At 27.1% G+C, this 22,070-nt stretch overlaps 2 protein-coding genes and 1 non-coding gene across 4 annotated transcripts; 2 read left to right on the forward strand and 1 right to left on the reverse strand.

The window, feature by feature from the left end:
• Window positions 1-2,346: 2,346 nt before the first annotated feature.
• On the forward strand, window positions 2,347-2,419 carry TRNAF-GAA. The gene has a single exon. It is a non-coding gene; the product is annotated as a tRNA-Phe (tRNA).
• Window positions 2,420-2,887: 468 nt separating this feature from the next.
• On the reverse strand, window positions 2,888-8,386 carry LOC124930805 (alanine aminotransferase 2-like). The gene is made up of 13 exons (XM_047471164.1): window positions 8,114-8,386; window positions 7,631-7,681; window positions 7,168-7,218; window positions 6,875-6,940; window positions 6,727-6,788; window positions 5,576-5,654; window positions 5,395-5,499; window positions 5,155-5,265; window positions 4,442-4,579; window positions 4,272-4,346; window positions 3,870-3,990; window positions 3,359-3,792; window positions 2,888-3,258 (listed from the first exon to the last, which is right to left on the reverse strand). The coding sequence occupies exons 1-13, from the start codon at window positions 8,300-8,302 to the stop codon at window positions 3,142-3,144; spliced, it is 1,599 nt and encodes a 532-aa protein (XP_047327120.1). The 5' UTR covers window positions 8,303-8,386; the 3' UTR covers window positions 2,888-3,141.
• Window positions 8,387-15,950: 7,564 nt separating this feature from the next.
• On the forward strand, window positions 15,951-20,248 carry LOC124932287 (ubiquitin-conjugating enzyme E2 34-like). Of its 2 annotated transcripts, none has more exons than XM_047472902.1 (10): window positions 15,951-16,141; window positions 16,860-16,943; window positions 17,638-17,692; window positions 18,375-18,413; window positions 18,515-18,578; window positions 18,674-18,735; window positions 18,818-18,857; window positions 18,954-18,981; window positions 19,498-19,589; window positions 19,695-20,248. In XM_047472902.1, exons 2-10 carry the CDS (start codon window positions 16,887-16,889, stop codon window positions 20,023-20,025), a joined length of 768 nt encoding a protein of 255 aa, XP_047328858.1. In that variant the 5' UTR covers window positions 15,951-16,141; window positions 16,860-16,886; the 3' UTR covers window positions 20,026-20,248. The 2 variants fall into 2 exon arrangements, with proteins under 2 accessions (XP_047328858.1, XP_047328857.1); XM_047472901.1 differs by having other exon boundaries at window positions 15,952-16,141; window positions 16,808-16,943.
• Window positions 20,249-22,070: the final 1,822 nt, after the last annotated feature.

Here is a 22,070-nt window from a genome sequence, read left to right on the forward strand (position 1 = left end):
ATGTCATATCATTTACAGTTGACATTTATCATTTTTTTTTTTATTTCAAATTATGTTTGTTAATATAAATCAATCTTTTTCAATTAGAATATATATATATATATATATAATACTTAATTTTTAAAGTGTCCGGATTGTCGGGTCGAGAATTGTGGTTAATTTGGATACTTGGGTCAGATTGTGGGTTGACCCGTTTTTAAATTTAAAACGGTTAAAAATAAAATTAAAAATGCTAAAGGTATGTTTCGAACTTGCAACCTAACAAAACAAATACAACTCTTTAACCAACTAGGCTATAGAGACTTTATATTTTAAATTCAACACCAAATTTGATAAACGCAGGACGTTTTAATATTAATATAAGTTCAACTTTTTAACTAACTAATATATAATGATGTTGAGTAAATGGATACTTGGATCGGATTGTGGGTTGACCCGCCCACAAACTTAAAACGGTTAAAAATAAAATTAAAAATGTTATCCGTAATTTTTTTCACGGTTTTTTATATTATTACTCGTGCAAATGCACGGGCTAAATGCTAGTTTATTTAATGACAAGTCAGAATCTCTCATTAAATCACAATTTTAAAGTTATTATAATTTACTAGTTGGAATTATTTCAATCATCCAAATTTAAAAAATAATTTTTTAATTCTTATTTATTTTCAAATTATTCAATTTATTAATTAAAATACTATATATTATTATATATATTAATAAAATTTAAATATTTTTACCCACACTTCCATTCTTTTTCAAATAACTCAAGTTTTTTTTAAAAATCTCTTATTTGAACGAGGCCCAACTGTTAGAGAGCCAAACAAACTCTAACCGAGAAATGAAAGTAGGTTTCCACTTGGCGTTTATTATTATTTAGAAAAACATTAAAAATTAAAAATTATTATTATTTAGAAGTGGAGCCCAGTTAGCTTATCTTGAAGCTGTTGGGTGCTATTGAATCTGACTCATATCAGATGGTCGGTTGATGTCAAGTCTTGTTTGTTTTCAATAATTGATTATTATTAGTTTTGTGGGGTTCTAGTAACCATCCATTACATCTTTTTTATTATTATTATTAGGAAACGACACACACAAATAATTAATTAATAAATTATTTATTTTAATATATATGTTATCTTGGCCACATGATCATGTTATACACGTAACTTTCTTTCTATTAGGATCTATAACGAGATAAGATTATGATCAATCATATCTAAAGGATTTCTTTAAGAAAATTGATGTCTTTTTTTTTATTGTTGCTAAAAAGTTATATGAGCTTAATTATTTAAACTACAAATTAAAGGGTTATTCAATACTTTTGTTTTTATAATAAAGGGAATTTGTCTATTAATTTTTTAATCTTTATTATTTTTTTTGGTATGAAAATTTGACTCAAGATCTCATGGTTACATTATGAGTTTCTATTGTTGAATTAAAAAATTAATTCTTTATTCTCCCCTTTTTCTTTTTAAAACATCTATTTCGATTGAAAAGGCGGAATTTAATTTTTTTGACACAAACAACCGAGAAAACTCGAAAAAGAAATTCTAATGAACTCTGATAAAGTCTTCTAAAAGTTCAGTAATATATATGACAAAAATGAAAAAACCCCAAACTCAACCAAAACCAAGAGAAATTGAGATTTCTAATGAGCCCAACAATATTAACTTATTGGAAGTTTCTATTTTACTCACATAATCTATTAGTAAATTATTGCATAATCACTTAACTAATAGAATGGAATTTTTTTGTGTGTGTGAATGGAATTTGTTTTTTTTGGGTAACCTTCACAATCATGATCCTTTTAATTATAAGATTTTTTTTTAGTGAGAATTGAATATCTCGAAACTTTTTATCTAGTTAAATATATGTTCTATATATACCAATCCAAGTTTACTAACATTATTTAATGTACCCGATATTATTCAAACGGTATTGAGAGTGTTATAGAAAATCCCACATTTTAAAGACATGCATGAAAATGTGAAAAGTTGGATCATAAACAAAATTTACATATGCGACAATAATCTCATTTAACTTGGTATACTAGGTTCGATTCTAACTAATCATGATGTTTTGTTTTAAACATTTTAAATAAATCATGTAAGAAAATAAATATACTTAGTGCCAAATTCTATCTTATTCATATTATTACTTGATAGTTGGAATCTGCCTAACTCTCCTTTTGAGCTTTTTCCGGTTCGATGGAATTGATATAATATAAAGCTGAATCCGGATAAAGAAATATATATATATATATATATATATATATATTAATTAGACTCATCGAATATAGTGGCCAAAATAAATGATTATAATACACCTAGAATATCATTTCAACATGCGGGGATAGCTCAGTTGGGAGAGCGTCAGACTGAAGATCTGAAGGTCAGGTGTTCGATCCACCTTCACCGCATATTTATTTTTATTTTTTTTACTATCGGACAAACCTACGACCTTAAAATTCTCTAAGAGTAAATTGACAATAGAACTCTCTAAAATTTTCGAACAGTTCTTACTGTCTTTGGTATATTCGTAAATGGTAATTTTGTAAAATTCGCTACTTTTTTACAAATAAACTCAATTTAGAGTATACAAAATTATTTTGTTATAAAATTACAAAATAATCACAACTCACTCAACTTTGAACCTCAAATAGTCTAAATAATAAAATATAAATCACTTTAATTAAAAACTTACCCTTAAATTGCATTTATAATGACTCTAAAATATCACATACATTTAGATATAATTTGTCTTCAAGCTCATATAATTGTCTCAAACTTTTGACCTAAATCTTATTAAATCAAATGTATTTTACTACTCCCCCATTAAAGACCATAATATATCTAACCAAATGTGTTTCCAAATGAACAACAATAATATATCTCTCCTTTAAAAGGATTATTAAATTAAAGATAAATTAGTTAAAATCCTGAATTATAAAACAAACAATATCCAACAACCATAATAAATAGATACATACCAAAGATCTCACTAGTAGTGATGATATTTTTTATGTCAGTTTGAGAAGAAAAAAAAGAGCTTCTTCATAGCTATAGCTTACCTTCTTCCTTCATTTATTAATTCATATACTTCCCACCACCCTAGATCGGTTCTGTTCAATCCAATCAAAGATCAATCACGAAACTCGTCCATAAACTTTTTGTGGAAATCGCTAACACGCGTTACTATGGCTGGAATCTTATCCTCTTGTGGAAGAATCGTTGATCTAAAATGCCATGTTCCAGGAACCTTCCAACCATCAACAACAACAACAACAACAAATCAACATCAATCGATTTACCCTTTAAAAGAAACCTAATAATAATAATAATATGAAATATTTGCTGACCTGTCCAAAGCCAGAACCGGGAACAACGACGATCCCAGTTGCATTAAGAAGCCTGCGACAATAAAAAGCATCTGGAGCAGTGTTTGCTGCTTCTGCAGCCTCTATTGCTTTCTGAGGAAGATCAATACGTGGAAACAGATACATGGCTCCTTCTGTCTTGTTGCAACTTACTCCCTCTAAACTGTTAAATGCATCTTCTAATGTCTTGGCACGCCTTGCCAACGATTGAAGAATCCCATCTCTCTCAGAACTGTACGATTCGTAAGACTCGTCTCCTACCTTGGGTGGACTCATGACCAGGCTTGCAAGTATTTGACCAGATATATTTGAACAGAGATTAACAGAAGCCAGTTTATAAAGCTGTTCTCTTATCTCGGTACTGAACCCAGTAACCTCCATGTAACCACCTCTTTTCCCACATTCCCCATAGTATCCTGAGTTCATCAAATTATTATTTATTACTATTATTGTTATTATTATTCAAAGATTCGTATTCATTATTTAAACATACCTTTCGAGACCGACTGAAACGATATTAGAGAGACATCTTTTTCTCCATATCCCATGGATCGAGCAATTTTCTTAAAAGAATGAAACTTTTTCTCCGGAACATAAACATTTTCTTGATATACCTGTATTCAATTCATGTATCATGTAATAGAGTCAGCCCCATATTAGACAATCTATTAAGATTTAGAGCTTGTTTCATCTTGGGTTATTTCTTAAATCTTGTTTATTGAAAAAGTGGATTATTTGGGTTAAATTATTAAAATATATATTTAAAATTTAAATTTTATAAAGAATAAATTAAGGGTATTATTTTATAAAGAAATAATCCAAGGTCAAAAAGGCTCCATAAAAAGTTTTGTATCTTAAAATCAAACATTAGAAATCCAATGAATTATATACTCACTTCGTCCGCTAGGAGCACAAGGCCTTCATTCTTGCAAAACTCCACAATCTCACGCTGATTTTCCTCAGCAAGAACCTGAATATACATTCATTACAAATCCTCAGAACGACATAATTAGGATAAATAAATTTAAAAAATCCTAGAGTTGAAGAAATAATCCCAATTCTTACCTGGCCTGTTGGATTGCCTGGATTGATTACAACCAAGGACCTTACTGTAACACCCTTAGCCTTGGCATCTTCGAGTTGTTTCTTGAGTTCAGATACCTCCATACCCCATCCTGCTGCTTCATCAAGGTAGTATGGAACCTGAAGTATCAGATTAGAGCCCAAACAAAACATAAGTCAATACTCTCAAATATCTTCCTAAGTCAAGAATAACACCTTAAATATTCACACGAACGGACTTCATAGCCTTAGGGTGTGTATGGTAAAACTCAAAAATTAAGTGTCGAATGTTGACCACTGAATTTTAAGTGTCTAATGAGTTACAGTATCTGAAAAATAAATGTTTAATAAACGAAACAAAAATATCCAATTTTAAGTAACTAATATGAGGAAAGTACTTCAAAAATATTTGACATAAGTTGATTAACTTTCAGGGTTAAAGTTGTCTTTTGGATGCTCTTACTAAATTATTAGAGTTTAAGTCATTAAAGCTTAACCAATTAAGCCAGATTTATAGCTTAATTTAAGTTGAATCTAAATAGTTAAGTGATTTTAAGTAAAAATTAACATTTGAACTTAATTCTTCAAATTAAGTGATAAAGATGTGTTATCAGACACATCATTAGTTTTTTATCACAAGATTAATGGGAAGAGCATATTCAACCAATTGACTAAAAAATCCCCAGAATATTATCCAAAATAACGCAGAAACATACAAGTGTGCCACCGTGAAGAGCAATGGAAGCAGAGTACAGGGGATACTGAGGAATAGGGCACAGGATTCCATCAGACTCGGAGCGTATCAGTAACTGCATCATCATATGGACCTGCCACAAGAGAGAAACCAACATCATGTACTGGAGCTAAATAAGAACATCATATATTATCAAGATGTATATATTGGTCTATGAAGTTGCGTGATTATGGCTTATAGCAAACAAAAGAAATGGATTTACCGCAGGGCTAGCACCATCTGTTAAGAAAATATCATTAGGATCAGCAGGAAACCCATCTCGTTCCTCAATACCAGATGCTATTGTATCGCGTAATCCCTTGATGCCCTGACAAAGAGACAAAATGTGAGACACATAGCTATCAAATTACTTCTATTATACCCTAAGGAAAAATGATTTTTACTTGACTATGACTATATGCACCAGTTGCTCTTCCAGGAATTTGATCCAAAATCTTCCAGGCACGTTCTATCGCATCTGCACTGAGAGATGTAAAAAAGGGTATGAGGAAGTGATTAGAGTTTTTATTTATCTATTTATACAAGCAAGACTCTTAAGGCGGAGAAAGATCTGCAACAATCTGAAGACAGAAAATGAAACAGTTTACTCTTTCTTTTGCTGTTCTTTGTAACTCAATTCTTTTTGTTGTTTTTTGCAAGAAAATACCATACTGAAGAACTGACTATATAATCTTCAACAGAAGCCACTTCAAGGGAAACATTCATGCCTAAAGTTTTTGGGGCTAATTGACTATGAGCTTCAGCGGAAGAAATGTCATTAAATAGGGGTAAAATTGCCCGTATGAAATTGCAAGATTATTTACCTACTCTGAAAGTGGCATGTACTGTTTTATCCCCCTTCTGTGAATAAATCCAAATAAGGGTATCTAATATTTGTTCCAACCTTATGTCATACCACGTTGACTTAAAATCTAAAGTAACGTCACTTTCAGAGAACAATAACTTTCAATGGAAATTTCATTGATCCACAATTTATTCACTCACAAATTTCATTTATTTATCTTTTCGTGTAAACTGCAGTAATCTTGAGGTTTAATTGACACCAAATTGTAGGTTCCAGACACTTCCTAGCATGTTAGCATAATCAGATATGCAACATCAGAAACACGAAACCTCTTATAAATTAGCTACTCGTGATATTACAAGACATCTCTGTTATGTATAGACTAGCTCAAAAGGTCTGGCCAATCATGGTTCAACAGCCTTTATTGATTGATTAAAAGACAAAACTGAACTGACTTCACTGCCAGCTTGACTTGTAAGTTCTTAATAATGGAACATGCCATGAACTTATAGCTACTAACAGTTAATTATATTTATACAACGCTGATGAAACAAAAAGGCTTGTTACATAGCTACTTAGTACCACATTGCAAAACATTTTTTTATTTCTGTAACATGTCTGGATCCAGATACAACAACGATGGAAACTAAACTTATTTATGATTATGTATCTGAATCTGGATCTGGATCCCACAAAAATAGATTCATTAAGTGTTTCCAAATGGAGTCATGTTATATAACTACTTAGTACCTGAACAAACCCTGCGTTTCACTTTTGTCCAAAATGGCAGGATGGTCACACAGTGAAAGAACCTGTTGACAGGAAAACAAACTATTAAGGCTTGATTGTTCTCCATGTTAGTGTACATGTTTTGATGATTATTGAACAAGACACAAACCTCCCGAAAAAAGTTAATTGGATGCTGACCAAGGGACTGGGGGTTTCCAATGTTGCAGTACAATATCTGTTATCAGTAGTAGAAAATGAGTGGTGAAGTATATAATTAAATGGGTTTCCAAAACAGTTAACAGTAATCGGTAAAGGGAAATTATCAGCATTGTTATACCTGAATAGCCATTTAATAAAGATAAGCAACGCAAAACTCTTAAGCAATGAGTATAGATGACAATATACATTTACAAATTAAGACAGCAATGAAACAAGGATTCTTAGAGGCAAAAACACCAGTACCTCATCAAAAGGATGTGAGCCTGGATTTAACTTCAGGTCCTCTTGTAATCGCTGAAATAGGAAAATATGATGAGAAAAATTCAAAATAAATGCTAATTTATAAAGGCACGGTTTCAGTCCCAGCAAAAATATTTGTATTCATGGTTCAATTTTATCTTTGTTTCAACTCTAGTAACTAATGGTATGCATCATCATTATCACCCAAGAGAAATATCAATTAAATTCTCCATAAATCAATTTAAATAATGAGCATTTCCTTCACACTTGGGTTGATAGTCTATCTCTTATTTCCTTCTATGTCTTTGTTTAGTTCCAAATCACATATGAGGAATTAAATTAATTATTTCCATCCATCTTCAATGAAGCTGGGGACCATACAAGAGGTTTCTTCTCCATATTTGTTAAACCAACAAAAACACTTGCAAATTGATTTCACTTAGCCTAGTAATAACAAGTGCTCTACCTGAGCTAACGTGACAATCTCTCCACGGACAGCATATTCACATTTCAAAACCTGAAAAAAATAAAAATATATCAATGATCAGACAATCAACATCAACTAACAAGTATCAGTATTGATGCAGTAATTGAACTAAACAGCTTAGGATCATTATATATTATCCTCGATAAAAGAAGGCCAAGTAGATCGATCTAAAGTATAAGTGAGATCGGTAAATATGCTCTTGATCCTCTTATTCAGAATGAGATGAGGAATCAGAAAATGTAGAAATTAAACTAACCTAATGTAACAGTTACATCAATTTAACTTTGATACGATTAGACATACACATATTAGATTCGATGAATTTACGACAATGATCAAAGAAATTTACAGAAAAAGAAATAGCAACTACATTAATTGAGCATCGGCATGCAAAGAAGAGGCTAAAACTGAAGCTGAAGCATGTAATCAATCAAATTCATTGATTCAATCAATCAATCATACCTTAGGATTGATTGTCTGAATAGTAACATGCGAAGGAGAAGGTTCGGCCATTGAATCAGGAGAAGAAGCTGATGTTAGATGTCGAATCGAAGATTGATAGAATGGTGAAGGAGAGATGAAACTTGATGTCTTCTTGTTGAAGAAGATATTACAGTGCTGTTTGGACTTTTCGGCAACGAATCTCCGCATTGTCGCCTCGTGGCACTAATAAGGCGATCCAGAAAGAAAGATGGAAAATAAAGAGAGAGGAAATCTTCAAGCGGACGGCTTACGCAATTACAATTCCAAAACCGCCGTTTATGACCTTCTTCATATATATTATTTACTCAACTTTCTCTTTTAAAACTAAAACCTTTATTTTATTTTATTTTTTTTCAAAATAAAATCCAGATTTTATGTATATATTTTGTAAGGAAATTATACTTTTTATTATTATATATGTAAAGATATTGAGTTCAATTGAGATTTATGAAATTTTTTTAAACCTTATCTTATCCTGTAAGACTAAAACTTTTATTTTATTTTATTTTTTTCCAAAATAAAATCCAGATATATATATTTTTGAGGAATTTATACTTTTTATTATTACATATGCATCAATACTGAATTCAGATTTATGATATTTTTTTTTAAAATTTAGAGAATTAATAGTCAAAATTTTTTAATTTCAGAGTTAAAATATTTAAAATAGTTAAGATAAATATTATTTTTTTTTATAACTTTAACAATAAGAAACCCCAAATTAAAAAAAAAAAAAAATCTTATATCTCAAATAACCTCCAATAAAATAAAGACCATCAATTCTTTACTATTCGACTAAACATATATATATATATATATGCATTCAATTATTTAAATTTCAGTATATTTAAAAATTAATTTTATTATTAATTAAAATATTAATATAAAATAATTTAAAATAAACTTTTTATATCAAAATATTAGGTTGAGATATCAATAATTTTTTATATAATAACTCTAATTATTATTATTATTTTAAAAAGTAAGAAACTAGTCTATCATGACACCATATGTTTTACACGGTGAATATAAATTATTCAATTATTAGGAGACTGAATATAAAAAAATAACTTTAATTAATATATTTTTGAAAGTAAATATAAATTATTGAATTATTTTAATAAATTCTATATTCAACTATAATATTAATTTTAATATATCAAAATCATATATTAAGCAAATACTGCACAGAAGGTTTAAAGGCTCATTTAGAGCTTTTTTTAATTTTAATGAACAAATATTTATAAATTTATTTGAATAATATTTTAAAATATATCTTAATTATACATATATTTGTTTTGTTCAAACTAAGCTATATCTACAAATATTTATAAATTTTCGATAAAAAAATATATAAACTATAATATTAATATATATTTAAAATAAAATACAAAAAAAATCAAACAACATTTAAAGGGTCAATTAATCAATATTTTGTTATATTCAAAGTAAAGATTCTTATTTATTTGTTTATTTATTAAGAGTAAGAAGTCAATTTCATTCCTTCCACCCTAATCCAATGCTCCGCATCCACCTAACACTAAAAAAAGTAGAAAATTATTTTAATTCATATGTATAGTATTACCAATTTATAACACATGTATTTATTTATAAAAACTTAATTTTTTTAATCTCTTACTTAAAATTATCATAATTTATTAGACATAAATATATTAAATTATTTTAAATAAATATAATTTATAATGTTTAAAATAAATAAATATCACAAGAAGATTGTTGCATAAAGATAAAGAAAATGTGGCTGTATGTCAAATTGAGATTCTTTACAATTTATTGAATGAAAAAAAAAATCAATAAAATGATTCAAAGTTAGACGAAATAAATGTGACTTTTTATTTTGAATAATGGTTCAATTATTATAATATTAAATACTAATTTGAAGCAGCATATGAAGGTGTCATTCAACATGTTTTAATGCGTGGTAATGAGAAAACGATGGGTCAATATGACCACCCAATATTTATTTATTTTAATATCCTTTTCAATTGTAGATTCAATGATTTGTTTTAATTTTTTTTTATTAATTATCTCATTTTAATATTGATTTATATAAGATAATATATTTATAAATATTTTTTTATTGTATATTAACAAATTTAATGGTTTAGTTTGAAGTATGTAGATAAACTCTTATTTATATATATAATGATGCTTAATTTTTAAAGTGTCTGGATTGCCGGGTCGAGAGATGTGGTTAATTTGGATATATGTAAGAGTAATGGATACTTGGGTCGGATTGTGGGTTGACCCGTCCATAAACTTAAAACGGTTAAAAATAAAATTAAAAATGTTATAAGTATGGTTTGAACTTGCAACCTAACAAAATAAGTACAATTTTTTAACCAACTAGGCTAATAACACTTTATATTTTAAGTTTAACCCAAATTTTGATAAACGCGCGACATTTTAACAATATAAGTTCAATTTTTTAACTAACTAATCTATATATATATAATGATGCTTAATTTTTAAAGTGTCCGGATTGCCGGGTCGAGAGATGTGGTTAATTTGGATATATGTGAGAGTAAATGGATATTTGGGTCGGATTGTGGGTTGACCCGCCCATAAACTTAAAACGGTTAAAAATAAAATTAAAAATGCTATAGGTATGATTCGAACTTGCAACCTAACAAAAGAAGTACAATCTTTTAACCAATTAGGCTAATAACAATTTATATTTTAAATTCAACCCAAAATTTGATAAACGCGTGACATTTTAACAATATAAGTTCAAATTTTTAACTAACTAATCTATATATATATAATGATGCTTAATTTTTAAAGTGTCCGGATTGTCGGGTCGAGAGTTGTGGTTAATTTGGATATATGTGAGAGTAAATGGATACTTGGGTCGGATTGTGGGTTGACCCGCCCATAAACTTAAAACGGTTAAAAATAAAATTAAAAATGCTATAGGTATGATTCGAACTTACAACCTAACAAAACAAGTACAACCTTTTAACCAACTAGGCTAATAACAATTTATATTTTAAATTCAACCCAAAATTTGATAAACGCGTGACATTTTAACAATATAAGTTCAAATTTTTAACTAACTAATCTATATATATATATATAATGATGCTTAATTTTTAAAGTGTCCGGATTGCCGGGTCGAGAGCTGTGGTTAATTTGGATATATGTGAGAGTAAATGGATACTTGGGTCGGATTGTGGGTTGACCCGCCCATAAACTTAAAACGGTTAAAAATAAAATTAAAAATGCCATAGGTATGGTTCGAACTTGCAACCTAACAAAATAAGTACAACCTTTTAACAAACTAGGCTAATAACACTTTATATTTTAAATTCAATCCAAAATTTGATAAACGCGTGACATTTTAACAATATAAGTTCAACTTTTTAACTAACTAATCTATATATATATAATGATGCTTAATTTTTAAAGTGTCCGAATTGCCGGGTCGAGAGCTGTGGTTAATTTGGATATATGTGAGAGTAAATGGATACTTGGGTCAGATTGTGGGTTGACCGGCCCATGAATTTAAAACGGTTTAAAATAAAATTAAAAATGTTATAGGTATGTTTCGAACTTGCAACCTAACAAAATAAATATAACATTTTAACCAACTAAGCTAATAACACTTTATATTTTAAATTCAACCCAAAATTTGATAAACGCGTGACATTTTAACAATATAAATTCAACTTTTTAACTAACTAATCTATATATATATAATGATGCTTAATTTTTAAAGTGTCCGGATTGCCGGGTTGAGAGCTCTGGTTAATTTGGATATATGTGAGAGTAAATGGATACTTGGGTCGGATTGTGGGTTGACCCGCCCATAAACTTAAAATGGTTAAAAATAAAATTAAAAATGTTATAGGTATGGTTCGAACTTGCAACATAACAAAACAAGTACAACTTTTTAACCAAATAGGCTCATAACACTTTATATTTTAAATTCAATCCAAAATTTGATAAACGCGTGACATTTTAACAATATAAGTTCAACTTTTAACTAACTAATCTATATATATATAATGATGCTTAATTTTTAAAGTGTCCGGATTGTCGGGTCGAGAACTATGGTTAATTTGGATATATGTGAGAGTAAATGGATACTTGGGTCGGATTGTGGGTTGACCCGCCCATAAAAATTTTACTGTAATATTTTTTCACGGGTTTTTATATTATTACTCGTGCAAATGTTGCACGGGATACATGCTAGTTTATTACAATAATCATATCCATTTACACTTAAACAAAAAAATAGTAAATTTAGTATTTTAATATTAAAGAATAATAAAAGAGAATTTTTTTTTTATAAAAAATAATAATTATAATATTTTTAAATTAATTTAATTTCAATATTTATACATTTTAGTTTATCTCAATTTGATCATCTAAATCTTGATAAAAAAATCTATTATATTTGATCCCATTTTGTTTCTGTCATTTTATACATAATTTGGTTAAGTTGAGAGATATTAATGGTTTTAATATGGATCATAGTATTATGTTATTTTGTAGAAGAAAACTACATGAGAAAGATTAAAAACAAAACCGATTAATAAAGGTTGCGATGGGAATACAAAATATGACAATAACTAATACGAAAATGTTTCTTTTAAGATTTTCTTTCTATTTTTGTCCTCCCTCTTCTTTCTTTTTTAGCTTACTCTTCTCCATGACACATTATTATCTCTTAATGAATAGAGTGATACACATGCTGGTCACATTTGAAATTATATGATTCTCCAAAGATCTTATTTCTTGTGTTGGTGTGCTCGTAATAAAGGGATCTTTACTATCGAAAAATGAAAGATACACGAGAAAAAAATCTTTACTAATGAAAGATACATGATAAAAGGAATCTCGATAGACAATTATTGTTGAACATCTTTTAGGAATGGATAATCGCCTCCCCAACCATGATTCTACATATCTCTATCACTACTTGTATTTTCGTGTTGCTTTGGAATGTCATTGGTGTGGTGGTTAGAAGTGAGAGGTTGGACCGAGTTATGCAAATATGTCGGTATAAGGAAAAGATGGTTCAACATCATTGTGGTTTTCCGGTGGATGAAGACCTCAATAAACAAATGTTGACATATTTGGCTCATTTGTGTTGGAAGATAGTTTGCCTTATTATAATTATATATATATATATATATATATTTTATTTTTCTTGTACTTTTTATAGAAAGTGTAATTTCAATAAATATTTTTGTCATTTGATTTGGATGTTGTTGTCGTTTTTCTTTTTATGCTATTTAATGTTTATTTGTACTTTGTTTATTTTCATCATGTCGTGTTTAAATCTTATTTTTTTTTTATATTGCAGATCTTACTTAGATTTTGAGTTAATATAAAACTTATCAAAATTTATGTGTTGATTTAGGTGAGTATATATAACAAATAATTCATATTGTAGCAATCAACTAAAAACTTGACTGTGAAAGACCAATAACACATATTTTTAGGATTTTTAGGCTAATCAAGGAACATTGATAAAATAAAATAAAAGTCCTTCCATTTTATTTAAAAGGAAACATTATTATTAATTATCAAATAGAAGAGATTTAATAAAATTAATTTTTATTAATTGAAATAATGAACTACATATCTAAATATAAAATAGTATAACAAATTTATAAAATAAAATTACAAAAAATATTAATAATCACACAATTTCTTAAGGTGCCTTTAAAACAAACTAATTTAAGCTTTCTAAGTATTAGTGACGAATGAAAACAAATAAAAAAGAATTTATACTAAATAGTATGAATAATATAAATTATTTTTGCATTAGAATTGTTAATCAACATTATAGATTTGCTTGTCTAAGAATAACTGACATAGTTAAAAAAAAAATTAGAGTTAAAAGATGAGTTTGAAAAAAACTATGACTAATGAACTTGATGAAATGAATGAAAAATTATAGATGAAACAAGTTAGACAGAGAAATATTGAATTAAATAAATAAATAAAAAATTAGAAAAAAAAGAGTATAATATATATATATATAAAAAAAATTCTATAAATAATAAATAATAATAAATATTTTTACTTTCTTAATTATTTCCTGTTTCATTAATTATATATATATATATATATATATATATATATATATATATATATATATATATATATATATATATATATATATATATATATATATATATTCTCATTAATCATATAATATATATACTTTTTAGGAATAGTTTATATATATATATAATATTAAAAATATATTTACCTTATATATATTATATTATTTTGTATTATTAATTTAATATAAATATATTTTAATTTTTATCATACATTTTTCTCTCACTAATATATATATATATATAATATTTTATTTTATGAATATAAATAATTTTTTAGTTAATAATAAACTAATTGATAATTATATTAAATACAAAATATATATACATATACAAAATAATAAAATTATTTCAACCGTCTCAAGTAGTTTAACGGTTAAAATGTTCACATTTTATTTTTAAAAATAAAAAGTTCGAATCTTAAAACATGAAAATTTAAAATTTCAAAAATGCATTATTTACTATAATATATGTCGCAAATTTTAAACAAAAGATACGAGACATCTGAAAGTGTGAGGTCGAAATTTAGTGTTTGGTTTGACAGAGTAAAAATCGTATAAAATCGTAAAATCGAAATTATTTATAAACTCGTAAAATCATAAAATCTTATTATTATAAATTTAAAATCATAAGAGTTTACCTATTTAAGAGTTTACTTAAAATTAGACTCGTTAACCTTCTGTGAAATCGTAAAATCGTAAGATTTTAAGAGTCAACTCGAGATTTTAACAGCCTTGGTCGACTAAGATTGGTAGGTGATTTGTCGAGAGATAAAGAGTCATATGAAAAAAGTGTGAGTCACAAAATTAAGGTCAGTGAGTGGTTTGTCGAGAGGATAAAAAGATATGAAAAATGTGAATCACAAGATAATGGTCAGTTATGGGTTATTTGTTGGGTTTTGACGATGAATAAGATATGTGTGATCAATTGAGATTGTTTGTTTATTTGTTGAAATGAAAGTAAAAGAGATGTCAACTAAGATTGGTGAGTGGTTTGTCGAAGGATAAAGAGACATATGATGTGAATCACAAGATAATGGTTAGTTGAGGGTTAGTGGTTGAGTTTTAACGATGAATAAATTGTGTGATCAATTGAGATTTGTCATTGATTTGTTGAAGTGAGAGTAAAAGAGAGATCAACTAAGATTGGTGAGTGGTTTGTCGAAAGATAAAGAGACATATGAAAAAGTGCAAGTCACAAGATTATGGTCAATTGGAGAGTTAATCGTCGAGTTTAACAAGAGATAAGATGTGACAATTGAGGTTGACTACTATTAGTGAGTGATTTGTCAATGAGATAAACTAGATATATGAAAAAATGTGAGTTACAAAATGAGAATCATTTGAAGGGTTAATTGAGTGTCGAGATAATAAAATATATATTAACATTAAATTTAAGATTAAACTTAATTTTATAAACTAAAATTAATTTTAAATTTATTAGATTTGAATAATATTAATTTTTTCTAAAATATTTATAAATAAATAATATCTTATATATATTTTTATTTGTACAATTTTTTTTTACAGAGATTATGATATAATACTGGTAAAGAGCTAGATAAAAAGAAAATTTCCAAATATTTATATATAATAGAATACATGTAAAAAGCTAACTCAGGTTAAGATGATAAAATAATAAAAAGTAAGAGGGTCTAATTGATATTTGTATGTTTGGATATTTCTTCTTTTCAGGTTTGTTTTTTGATTTCATTGTTAAGTCTGGCACTTGGAACCCACACGGTCGGCACCCTGCTCAAGCATTGGCTGAAAAGAAAAATTCCCATCTTTTTTTCCGCGGTCTCAACGCGAACGAGATTGCCTTTCTTTCATTGAAGACGATCTCAAATTCAGGATCCACAAACAAAACCAGAAAGAATCCAGCCTTGATTATGGATCGCTGATTCAAGGTGACATCTCTTTCCCTCTCACACTATCTATCTGCAATTAATATAATCCAAATTGATTTCATTTGATTTGATTTGATTTGATTTGATTTGAGGTCTTAATGTTATCCCTAGATTTATTTTCCCTGACGAATTGGGTTCTATTTGCTTGCATCAAACTTCTTTTTTGGCCTGATTCTCAAAACATTTTATAGAAATCTCCTGTTGACCCGAGTAAATTATTGAATAATCATGGATAAATGAAAGAGCTTTGTTGAATCCCGTGTTGATTTATGTAAGTTGATACTGATACTGCGCAAACGTTATATGCCCCAAAAGTTAGTAGTAGTGATTTGCAGACAAAAGTATTATCTATATCACCTCTTAGATAAAACCTAAAAACATTTTGCCCTAATTTTGCTCAAACCCTCATAAAAATCTCATCAGTTCTACATCTGCTTTTGATGTCTAGTAATGATACATATTAGGAATAGGGGTATGAGGGTACATAGTGATAAACCCTAGCTTTCTAATCTGATAGCAATAATATGTCACAAAAGTTGTGATTCTCATGTACTTACAAAATGAATTGTTCTACCTTCCTATTTACTTCTAGGTTTTGTTGTTTGTTCTTTTGCATTTCTACCTAGTTATGTGATGATTATGTGTTTATTTGTATTCTTGAAACAGTTGTAGTTTAGTCAAACAATGAAGCTAACGTTCAACTAGAAAAATTTATCAGCAATTCCATACAAGAGGTTGTTTCAAGATGGCAGAGAAAGCTTGTGTAAAACGGCTTCAGAAGGAATACAGATCCCTTTGTAAAGTATGTCTTCATTTTCTATTTGATATTTATGCGTATTAACACTTTTTTTAGTAACCATGAAATCTAGGATTGTCCCAGTAATCTGATTTGGAGAAGGCAAATGTTTGAAAAGGTTTCCAAAAAATTTATCATCATCTAGAATAGTATAATATAATGAACACTGAGGGAAAAATTATTATTATTAATTTATTTATGTGTAGGAATCCTGGATTTAAGTGTGTGTAAAGGATTTGTAGTAATCAGAAACAACACTGGATTTCTTCTGAAAAGTGATTGCTAGATGTCTTCACAATAAAATGAACTACAAATAATGAACAAAATCATATCATACTATTAATTATAGAATCCAAACTAATCAACTGTCCTTGCAAAAAATATGCAAAATGAAACATATGTGCAATAGCTCAACTGTCCTTACCTAGGTTTGATTCCCACTAAGAACACTCTGATTTAAAGGGGGTCATGACTGTGACAGTCGTGTTAGCCACCCCCAAAGTCACAAAAAAAAGGAAAAAAGAAGAAACATATATGCGTTTATATTGAAAAAAGAAAACTTGATTCCTTCTTTTCAATAGGTATATTACAGATAGAAAACAACCTTCTTCTAAAATTGGTTTTTCATTTCATAGAGTAATGAAAAATCAGTATGTTACTTACGTTGCCTGGTTGATATGGTATCCTTTGTGACTTGCAGGAACCTGTTTCACATGTCACAGCTCGTCCTTCACCTACTGATATTCTTGAGTGGCGTAAGTGTAATTCATGTTACAGTATTATAATTGAATCATAAAATGATCCTTACTATGCTTCATATCTCTCCATCTCTATTATATTGGTTCATATGCAATTATAATTGCTCGATTCAACCTTGCTTTATGTTTTAGAGAGAAAAAATCCCCATCCATTATCATTGCTTCTAATATCATTTAAGTGATATTGGACCTTTGTGTTATATGATTTTATTATTTTTAATAAAAGAGATCAATAATGTCTATCTAAGGCAGTTGCAAGGGTGTTTATAAATTGTTAAGTCAACAAGATTACTTAGTTGTAGGATTCTTCACAACACTTAGTATCTCTATGGTTCATCTTTAAGGTTATATGCTATAATGTCAATGCTTTTCCCTTCCCCTTTCTTTTACTTTTCTCTTTGTTTGTATCAAAAGAAGTCACCTTTGCCACAATTAGTTCACGATAACTTTATTAATACAAACTTTAACATGTCAAATAAATAAAAAATAAATATTACTATCGGATGCTCTACTGCTTGTGCTGCATTGAATTTAAGAATAATTCTATTGGAAGATTACAAAGAGTCTACATTTGCTCCTTTAATCCATGTGTCTGGTGTTTTGAAGTGAGTCTGTTATGGGGATGCTATATTTTCTTTTCCTTTATATCTTCAACATTATCTGTCCATAAATGTTGCAGATTATGTGCTAGAGGGAAGTGAGGGAACCCCCTTTTCAGGTTAGTTTTAAACTTTTAATGAGTTTACTATTTTGAGATATTGTACGATATCATAATTTTATCATGAATAAATGTTTAAATAACTTAATCATTATGTAAAGGTGGATATTATTATGGAAAAATCAAGTTTCCTCCGGATTATCCTTATAAACCTCCTGGAATAACGTAAGATAGTTTGACTACTCATTTCCCCTTTTTAAGAGTATACTAATGGTTAAGCAGCTGTTCTGATTTACATGGTAAAAACTCAATGTATGCAGTATGATCACTCCAAATGGAAGATTTATGACGCAAAAAAAGATATGCCTGTCTATGAGCGATTGTAAGTATCCTAAAGCCAAACATCAGTTTTTTAAGGAATTCTTTTGATTTTGTACGGTTCATTATTTTTCTATGATTTCCAGTTCATCCTGAAAGCTGGAATCCAATGTGGTCTGTTTCGAGGTGAGGAAATTTTCATCTAGAGTTTGGAGACCTAGTTTGGGGTCTGTATAACTTCAAGTTAAGCCTGACCCTCTTGCTTGTGTTCTTTAATTGCAGCATACTCACGGGGCTTCTGTCCTTCATGGTGAGCTTCATTATATAACTTAGCATTTGTTACATTTGTTTTCTTTCAGTTCTGTTCCTTATCGTTTTGAAAAGTGTGCCTGGTATGTGTAATCCTTACTGAAAACACTATGTAAAGATGGACCCTAAAGAAGAAAACTTGTGCATGGCACCGTTTTGTATGGAACAAATAGAACCTTGGTTTTACCCACCACGATTAACTTAGATTGCAAGAGGCTTGGATTAATGCCTTGTTTAATATGGGGTTATTTGAATAATCAACTGTTTATTTCCAATATGTGTATTATTTAATAGATTGGAGAGTAGGTTATTTTGAAATAATCTAAAATAATCCTCATCAAACAAATGCCTAAGTAACTTATCACACTAAGTTCTCAGGTTTGATTCTCATTCAAAGCACATGCATTAAGTGTGAAAACATTTCTCCAGTGAAAACCCTTACCAAGCAATTTATTTAATCTTCAATTTTTAATGATGGATCTTTCTCTCATAGCCTGCTTTGACTGACTGCTTGCAGATGGACACCAGTCCCACCACTGGGAGTGTGACGACTACTGATATTGAGAAGCAACGGCTTGCAAAGTCTTCACTTGCTTTCAATTGTAAAAAGTAAGAACTTGTTTGATGTTAGTTCATTTTCTTTTCTTTTGAAGTAATCTTAAGTGAGGGTATTTTTATTAATTTAGTGAATGATTTGTGTCAATCTATCTTCAGCCCAACATTCAGGAAGATATTCCCAGAATACATGGAGAAGCATGAGAAGCTATCAAATCAATCTACTAATAATGATGATGAATTATCACCACGGCTTCCCAATAAAGAAAATAGCCAAAATCCAAGCTTGTTGGAGAAACGTGCACGAAATCAAGAGGAGAAGCAGGGGAGGAACGAAGAAGAAGATGAAGAAGGTGTGAACAACAACAAGAACCCTAGAAGACGACAACAAGAAGAACGAAGGAAAAAACAGTCTGTACCTACATGGGTGTTGGTTTTGCTATTTTCTGTGTTTGGGATTGTGATGGCACTTCCTTTGCTTCAACTATGATGATAATCAACTACTTTGGCTAATAGGGAATATGGAATAGTCCAGTCAGTCAAATGTTCTGTTTAAGTTTATATTATTAATTATTCCATTCCCGGTTTGAGGTTCTTTTTTTCTTTATGACAAACAGATGTTCGTAGACAAACAACTCTAATTCCTTAAATATCTCAGCTTGTGTTGGTTTGTTTGTTTATAAATTATTATAAGCATTTTTCTGTTTTCTCAATTCTCTACTTTTATTTAACTCACATTTTCATATTGGTCAAATCTCTATTACATAAATTTGAAATATATCTATTACTTTAATATTTTGTTTATCACTTTTTATTTCCTATAAATATATTTTTTATGATATTTAAAATTTTTGTATTAGTCTAATTATATATATATATATATATTCAAATAATAAACACAAATATTTTTTTGTTATACAATAATCTTACAATTAAATAATATAAACCAATATAAAAAACTAATAAAAGTTTTAAATTTTTATTATTAATATATATTTAATAAGTTTTAAATAACATATTATACAAATAAATTAAATATATTTTAATACTTATTAAATAAAAAACGAATAAATTTTTATTATTAATGTATATTAATTTTTACATTTCTATTAGTTTTATTTATTATTATATATTATTATTAAATATATTTTTTTATAAGTTTTATATAATATATTTTATAAATAAATTAAATATTTTCAATATATATTTAATAAAAAAACTAATAAGTTTATTATTAATATATATATTAATTTTAATAATTTTTATGTTTATAATTATAATTTTTTAATAATAAAATTATTTAAAATTATTATTTTTAATGTATATAAAACTAAAGGACAAATTACTCCGATTCTCTTTTTGACACTCAAATTAATTTTTGAAACAAGTAGCCCTTCAACTTTTATAAATATATCAACTTTTTTTAACAATTTAAGCTTAAATTTTTTTTTATATATTATCTTTAATCTTATATCTTATATTTATGTATATAATTATTAAATCGTTTATATATAATATTATATATATATATATTATTATTATTTTATATTTATATAATTATTAAATATTTTATATAATATATAGATAATATATATATTATTTATTTTTATCTATATCTATATAAAATAAAGTTTAAAATAATTAATATTAATATATTAACCTTATTTATTTACAATAAATTTATTAATAATTTTGTAATAATACTAAATTTTAATAAAAAATGATATAATTTGTAAATATTTTATTTATTTAATTTTAAATATTTTGAATTAATAATTTTATACAAAATATAAATATTTTACCATATATATCTTATTAATTTTAATTTATATATTTTTAAATATACTTGAAAATATTTTTTAATTGAATTATATAATATATTGTTTATTTAATTTGTTTTTAAAAAAATAATTAATAAAATTATTCTAAATTACTGAATTTTAAAATTGTAAATTTAATTATTATTTTTATAATAATTTAAATTTAATTAAAAAATAATAATAAAATTTAAAATTAATTAATAAAGATGTAATTATATATTAATTTAAATAAATATAAAATAATTTTGAAACTACTATGTTTATTATATATAAACCTAAAATATATGTTAAGTAAAATAATTATTAGTGTAATCTTAAATATATTAAATATTTTTTTCAATTTATAATATTTTTATAAAATATAAATTTTTTATAATTATATTTATTATTTTAAAAAATTAAAATTATTTATAAAAATATATATATATATATATATATATATATATATAATTTTAAACAATATTCATATTATTAATGACTAATTTTGGTTGATTCAAAAAAATTAGAGAATCGAATAAACTGTTTACTAAGTATTTTTTTATTAAATAATATAATATATTTTTTATAAATAAATTTTAATAACATAATTCTAAATTACTAAATTTTAAAATTTTTATTATTATTTTTAAATAAATAGAAATATTAAAAAAAACTAAAAGCATAACTATATTTTTTATCTTTTATAAAATATTATTTGTTATTAATTGTAAATTTT

The sequence above is a fragment of the Impatiens glandulifera genome, chromosome 3, assembly GCF_907164915.1.
Source record: "Impatiens glandulifera chromosome 3, dImpGla2.1, whole genome shotgun sequence".
Taxonomy (NCBI): domain Eukaryota; kingdom Viridiplantae; phylum Streptophyta; class Magnoliopsida; order Ericales; family Balsaminaceae; genus Impatiens; species Impatiens glandulifera.

What these genes read in the sequence shown, in the direction of transcription:
- LOC124932287 (XM_047472902.1), top strand. Translation starts at nt 16,887, where the DNA reads ATGGCAGAGAAAGCTTGTGTAAAACGGCTTCAGAAGGAATACAGATCC. An exon ending in AATACAGATCCCTTTGTAAA is followed by an intron (nt 16,944 to 17,637) that starts GTATGTCTTCAT and finishes TGTGACTTGCAG; the next exon opens with GAACCTGTTTCACATGTCAC. An exon ending in TACTGATATTCTTGAGTGGC is followed by an intron (nt 17,693 to 18,374) that starts GTAAGTGTAATT and finishes TAAATGTTGCAG; the next exon opens with ATTATGTGCTAGAGGGAAGT.
- LOC124930805 (XM_047471164.1), bottom strand. Translation starts at nt 8,302, where the DNA reads ATGCGGAGATTCGTTGCCGAAAAGTCCAAACAGCACTGTAATATCTTC. An exon ending in AGATTGTCACGTTAGCTCAG is followed by an intron (nt 7,219 to 7,630) that starts GTAGAGCACTTG and finishes TTCCTATTTCAG; the next exon opens with CGATTACAAGAGGACCTGAA. An exon ending in CAATTAACTTTTTTCGGGAG is followed by an intron (nt 6,789 to 6,874) that starts GTTTGTGTCTTG and finishes TCCTGTCAACAG; the next exon opens with GTTCTTTCACTGTGTGACCA.